The 7,059-nt window shown below is 46.7% G+C and overlaps 1 protein-coding gene across 1 annotated transcript; it reads left to right on the top strand.

Annotated features, from left to right (window-relative positions):
- The first annotated feature begins 306 nt into the window (after nt 1-306).
- CNR2 (cannabinoid receptor 2) lies at nt 307-6,801 on the top strand. The gene is made up of 2 exons (XM_075603693.1): nt 307-630; nt 2,918-6,801. Exon 2 carries the CDS (start codon nt 2,980-2,982, stop codon nt 4,045-4,047), a length of 1,068 nt encoding a protein of 355 aa, XP_075459808.1. The 5' UTR covers nt 307-630; nt 2,918-2,979; the 3' UTR covers nt 4,048-6,801.
- The last annotated feature ends 258 nt before the right edge of the window (nt 6,802-7,059 follow it).

Raw genomic sequence — 7,059 nt, 5'->3', positions numbered from 1 at the left:
GCGAGTGGATTTAACATCGTGGCGAGCTCCTATTGGCCCAAGCAGCACACGTTTGGTACTAGGTGGCGAGTAGATTTTTTGGTGATTTGTCAACCACTGCACATACATACATACATATATATATATATATATGAGGTGGTGGGTTCTGGGGTTAGAGATTGCTGTGTTTGTGTGTTTATCAATTAGCTGTTAAACATGACACAACATGTCATTATGTATGGGCTCACAAAGTGACCTTCCTACACACAACGCACATTTTAGGAAGGTTGGCACTGCTTCTTCGCACTACAATGTAGACGCACCAGAAAATAAAATAAAAAGATATTCGTACATAGGCATTTTAGCGTTTTGGTTCCTTCTTTGTAGTCGAGGATGTTGCTTGATTGAAGACCAGGAAATCATCTTGTTTCCTGTTGGGGCTGACAGGGTGACAGCCAGCCAATTCCACACCTGATTACCACACGCTGGCCACATTCACTATCCAAACTATAGCAGCAGCAGCAGCAGCAGCAGTAGCAGCAGGCGGATAAGATTTCAATATCAACAAAAAACGACGCGTCTGAAGGAGCACGAGCAGACTGAAGGCGGCTAGGATCTGAGCGCTGGTGACGATTTAGTCTGGAAAATTAGGTATAGTGTTGATTCTTTATTTTTGTATATTAATCTACATCAGGGGTAGCCAACTCCAGTCTTCAAGGGCCACCAACAGGTCAGGTTTTCAGGATATCCCTGCTTCAGTAGAGGTGGCTCAATCAGTGGCTCAGTCTTCAACTGCACCACCTGTGCTGAAGCAGGGATATCCTGAAAACCTGACTTGTTGGTGTCCCTTGTGGACTGGAGTTGGCCACTCCTGTACTAAATAATAATTATATATATATATATATATCCCCCTTCTTTGCTTTCTGTACTCCTTCCCCCCTCTTTCTTTACCCTAATGTTGTATAAAAAGTTTTAAAAACTTGCCATAAAATAAACCATTTACAAGCAGTCTCTGGTTAAAAACCTTTACTTAAAAAGGTACAAATCGCAAAGACATCTCTGGCGGCTATAGGAGACAACATCATTATCAAATTATTTCAAAATACAGCATTATTATTAAAAAAAAAATAATGTAAATCAATCACATTTATTATAACCTATTAAATGTGCCGCTAGTATGGGAGACATAGTGGTAAGATACACACCGCTCAGTTCTAGGCTACTAACAAGACGTTACCTGAATAGATAACATCCCTTAGTTTCTCAGTTTAACTTAGGGGTTCTGAACTCCAGTCCTCAACCCCCCCCCCTCCCACCCCCCCACCAGGTCAGGGTTTCAGGAGGTCTCTGCTTCAGCACAGGTGGCTCAGTCTTTGAGCTACTGATTGAGCCACTTGTGCTGAAAACCTGACTTGTTGGGGGGGGGGGGGGAGTGTTCAGGACTGGAGTTGAGAACCCCTTTTATTACACAGCATAGCCACTTTCTTTGTATTCATTGGATCCCCAGCATGGACCTTACTGGACGTTCTTGCCGTGTGCCTCGTCATGCCATGGGAATTAGGGCAAAAAGCTGAACTTGGTGGGAGCTTCCGAAGGGAAGATTGGGCCGTCCGAGCACAATGAGACTCCTTGTTCAAATTCAAATTAAAAATACATATTTTAAAAAAATGCAAGTCGCAAGTACTTTAAAAAAAAAAAATGTTTTAAGAAAAAGTTTATAATTACAATCATTCCATGTGTCCTTAACCAGGACATACGTGAAAACGAGAGGTAACTCTCAATGTATTACTTCCTGGTAAAATATTTTATAAATAAATAAATAAATAAATTTTAGGAGCGAAACATTTCTCCGTTTTTCTTCATTATTTTTACAAATTCATTTTTCAAATTTTTTTCATTTAGATCTTTTGCAGATAATGCACATTTTAACTTTATGGGGATTATTCAATATAGTCTGAAGTGGCTGTTTCGGGTGTTTTGGGATGGAAATGGCCCAAACGTCTGCTTTGGATGATATTAAATCAGCACCTTAGTGTCCCTTTAGCATAGAATACTCATGATTGTATTTGCATGTCACCCTCAGGTCCCAAACCTGCCTTAGTCACCCCATTGTCACATCATAGAGAAGGAGCGGCTCAGTGAGTAAAGACAATGACTGGCACGGAGTTGGAAGCAGGGGAACCTGGTTTAATTCCCGGTGTCGGCTCCTTGTGACCTTGGGCAAGTAGTGTTGTACCGGGTCCATTAAAAAAAAAAAAAACGGGTACCCAGGCAAAATGAAACATTTTACCCGGACGGCACTTACCTGCAGGGACGGAAGACCGGTGAGGCAGGCCCCGGCGACATCTGGGACCAGCAGCAGCAGACGTCCTGGTGGCAGCAACAGCAGCCGAAGGTCTTGCTTATCAGGCGGGAGCAGCAGCAACAGAGCACAGCTGACGCCTGTGTGCGTCAGGGAAGCATGTGACCAGAGCAGGAGCGTTCCTATTGGACAGCCGGGGAGGAGCCTGCTGCTGCCACCTCCACCAGGACTTCTGCTGCTGGTCTCAGATGTCGCCGCGGTCTTCCTCACCGGTCTTCAGTCGCCGGCTGCAGGTAAGAACGTGTTTAACTATTTTCTACTGCCCTGAAATTACCCGGTGCTGGTACAGAATCACACTGAGGCTTTCATTCCAGTCAGGGATGTCACTGCCCTAACTTGGGAAAATAAAGAGTGAGGGGGAGACACGCAGGATATTCGATGAGAGGGAACAGCAGCCATGTAGTCTCCCTGATGCAGTGTCCAATACTCAGCGAGTTGACCAGTTAGCAGAATTAAAGATTTATGGGGGATATATAAAGGTAATATCTCTTTTATATGGTGAGTTTTGGCTAACAGCGGGTTTGGGGTGAGACTGCACCATTAAGGTTTTTATTTCGGGTCTTTTTGTTTCTCCAGAGTTTAACTCGAGCGCTGCTGAGGATAAGTGGTGCACTGACTTGTGGGGAGACCCGATAACGATGAGCGAGTGTGACATTAATACCGCAGAGAACTCCACGTCATGTGGTACTCATGTTATAGACCTTCAGTGCTACATGATTCTGAACAGCAGGTTCCAGAAGATCTCTATTGCTGTGCTGTGCGTAGCAGCGGGAGCCCTGTGCATTTTGGAGAACACCTTGGTTCTCTACATGATATGGACCTCGGCCCATCTCAGAAGCAAACCTTCCTACCTGCTCATTAGCAGTTTGGCTCTGGCCGACCTCCTGGCCAGCCTTATATTCTCCTACAGCTTTGTTGACTTCCATGTTTTCCATGGAGCAGGTTCTCCCGCAGTCTTCTTGTTCCGACTTGGTGGGGTCACCACATCCTTCACCGCATCGCTCGGAAGCTTGTTACTCATGGCTTTTGACAGGTATATTTGTATTCATAAGCCAGCTGCATATAAGGCTATGGTGACCAGGAAGAAAGCTCTGCTGGCTTTGGCTGGGATGTGGATCAGCATTATAATAATCTCATACCTTCCTCTAATGGGATGGAATTGCTGTCAACTTAACACTACCTGCTCTGAACTGTTTCCACTGATTGGCAACATGTACTTGGCAAGCTGGATTGCACTGGTGGTGGTTCTCCTAACTTCAATCATCTTCGCCTATGCACATATCCTATGGAAGGCACACAGTCACGCAATTTATATGGAGACGCGCAATATTAACGCCGTACAAGGGCAAGCCCGGTTGCGAATAGACATTATGCTGGCCAAGACTTTAGTGTTGGTGTTAACAGTCCTTGTGCTGTGCTGGTCTCCTGTTCTGTTTCTCATGATACATAGCTTGCTTTATTCGCTCAACAAGCTTAACAAGACCATATTTGCCTACTGCAGCACTCTTTGCTTGGTCAACTCCATGGTCAACCCCATTATTTATGCGCTGAGGAGCTGGCATTTGCGCCGTAAATTGGACAGAGGCCTCGCAAAGTTCAGGCGCCTTCTGAGGCTCTCGGAGAAGCAGCAGGAGGTGGAAGAAGCCCAGAAGAACTCTGGTGTTGACACTATATGTGAGGACACAGTTTGTGACACAGATGCATAAATGAAGAGTAGGTGACAGTACCAGATGTATCCAGGATCGCATATATAAAAAATCCCACCTGGTGGATTTTATTTGGTGACAACATGCACTGAACACCGCAAGGTATAAGAGCTGCAAGCCTAGGAAAGTCTTAACATGCTTTTAGTACCTACAAACGGTTAACTTTAGCGAGAGGTTGTTAGCGGGTAGTGCAACCCTGGGAGGGAGTGCAGGCTTTGTCTAATGTACAGCGTCATCTACTGTACTTGGCCAATTTAAGTGAGTTAGTAAGTATAATTATAGATGCACCTCTGCAAACAGATTGACCCAGGTTGGACACCATTCTTTGTCCCGAATAGGAATTGGAGTGAATTCTGTTGGCTGTAAAAAGCAGATGGGGATAATCCCTACACTGCCACTATCAGACCTAGGTATCTTTGACAGCGGTGTCTCCTTGCATTAGTGATCAGGGTGCCAGTGTTTATAATAGTATCGCTTTGTCCATCCTGTTTCCTAAATAGGAAAGACTACAATTCCCAGAATCCTTCGCAAACAAACATAACTAAACCATGTTGTCCTCCGTGTGTGGAGATTCCTCTACTCAGTTATTGATGTAAGAGGGGTCAATTACATGGCATGGCTGCATTGGATTGTCAGCCCCTGAGAAATGGGTCTTATTTACCTATTACAATAACTAGGTGCCATGGAACCCTTTAAAATAAAAAAAAAGTAGTGTGACTCAATGGAAACCCTTAAACATTTATGATGACATTGCAGGACCCCAGGAGTTACCCCTGTACGTAAAAAGTCTATTTTCTGCTTATAAATAAACAGCTTTATAATTGATAAAATTACAGTATAGCATTTTAATAACCTTTTTGAATCATTACAGCACAAAAATATTGCTACATCACATTATTGAGTCTTCCACCATCGCAACATTTTCCCCCAGGAATTCCTGGTAATCTAACGGCACGCAGCGGTGTGCAAATTGTGGGACACAAGATTATTTAGGGGGGGGGGCGCAGGCGGCGTGCGCCGAAACCTGGGGGCAGGCAGATGCTGTGCACAGGCGGCCAAGAAGCTCCGTGCTGCTGCTTCTCTGTGCTGTGGCTTGCTGCGCAGGGGGTGGGGCTTCTCTCTGCACACAGACAACCCCTCCTCCTCCTGTCAGTTTGCAGTAGCACACGGGGGACCGGAGCTTGTACTCCCCCCCCCTCCCAGGTGAAAGTGTATGACTGTTATGATTGTATGTTGTGTCTGTGTTGGTTGTTATTGAGTGTGTGTGTTGTGTGTGTTGTCTGTGATTGAGTGTGTATTGTGTCTGTATGTGTGTGTGTGTTGTGATTGAGTGTGTGTTGTGATTGTGTGGTTTGTGTGTGTTGTCTGTGTGTGTGGTGTTGGTTGTGATTGAGTATGTGTTCTGTGTGTGTTGTGATTGAGTATGTGTGCTGTGTCTGTGTTGTGATTGTGTGTGGGTGTTGTGATTGAATGCAGCGGTGCGCAAACTGGGGGGCAAAAAATTATCTAGGGGGGCACATGTAGCGTGTGGCAAAACCTGGTGTGCGCGGGCCGGCAGACGCTGTGCGCGGGAGGGCGAAAAAGCTGTTCGCGGGTGGCCCAGAAGAGGTGCGCGGGCAGCCGAAGAAGCTAGTGCAGGTGGCGGCCACATGATGGTGTGTATGCGTACGCGCGGGGCTTCGGAGGTACGGGGGTGGAGCACGCCCCAGCGCTGTGATGTCAAACGGCTCTCCTTCCAGTGTCTGCCCTGCAATAGCGCTGTGGCCTGCTCTCCTCCGCTGGCAACCTGCTTCGCTGCGATCCTCTGCAAGTGAAAGGGTAGGCTGCACCTATATAAATCATACTATGAATGTACTGAAATAATTTAAAAAAGTGAAAACACAACATTGAAGAGGGAAGAAAGGTAGCAAAGAGGATGAATGCCCCCCCCAAAAGGATTGCCTTTGTGCACGTACACTCTCCCAAGCTTGGTGCTTGGGGAGACAAAGAAAATTGACTTTGTAGCGCGCTCAGCAGCAGTCAATACACACACACAGACACACACAGACACACACACAAATAGCCCCGATCCACGCTTGCAAAATTATGCAGGACACCCTGTGGTCATGCTTGGAGAGTTGGTGATGTCACCGCTCTCAGCGGCAGCGTGGACGCAGCCTAATTTTGCAAGCGCGAGCTGTTGAAATATGTAAGTATTTAGACATATTTGTATTTATATTGTATACCGTTTAATAAAGGTTTTTTTTTTCCATGTGATTTTGATCAGGCAGGGGGGCCCGACAAAATGTCATGGATGAAAAGGGGGGCTCGTCATAAAAAGTTTGCTAACCCCTGATCTAACCCCCTGTGCAGATGCAGATTTACCACCAGGCTGGCTAGGCTATAGCAGCAATTTTTTTGGGGGGGATTGCAAATTGTGTGTGTTGAGAGGTGGTCTTACTTTCTCTGGAGCGGCCCCCCAGTCCTGCAGCGCTGCGTTGTCATGGTAACCCAACGTCACATGCCGCCGTGACATCATGACGCCGCTATGCTGCGAAGAAGGGTCGCCCCCAAGCCTATGGGCAGCAAAAAGATAAATCCACCACTGTCCTCGTGGTTCCCCCGGGGTAAAATAGCAGACAGCTGGAAAACCGCAGATCTATTGAATCAGTCTGTAATGTGTGGACGCATTTTATTTTTTTAACTCAGATTATATTGTCTTTGTTTCTTTCACGTCCATTGTACCGAGTGTCCGCCAATAAATGGTCAGTTTCATGTGGTTTCTTGTTGTTCTTTGTTGTGAAGGGAATTGCGATGCCACCACTAAACAGTTAGGCTACGGCCCCGCTGCCTGCGCTGCGCGCGCTCCTGCGAGGCTGGCGTCGTGTGCAGCCGAATTCCCCGGTCTGCAGAGAGCTGCAGGGGGAAAGACAGGGGAGGGGGGGGGGAGAGTTACGGGGGCGTGGCCATGACATCACCCGGCAGGTTCGCCCTCATTGGCTGAACTGCCGGGGGCGTGGCCTAGCGCTCCAT

The sequence above is a fragment of the Ascaphus truei genome, chromosome 6 (genome assembly GCF_040206685.1).
Source record: "Ascaphus truei isolate aAscTru1 chromosome 6, aAscTru1.hap1, whole genome shotgun sequence".
Classification (NCBI taxonomy): Eukaryota; Metazoa; Chordata; class Amphibia; order Anura; family Ascaphidae; genus Ascaphus; species Ascaphus truei.
This window is presented reverse-complemented; position numbering and strand designations above follow the sequence as displayed.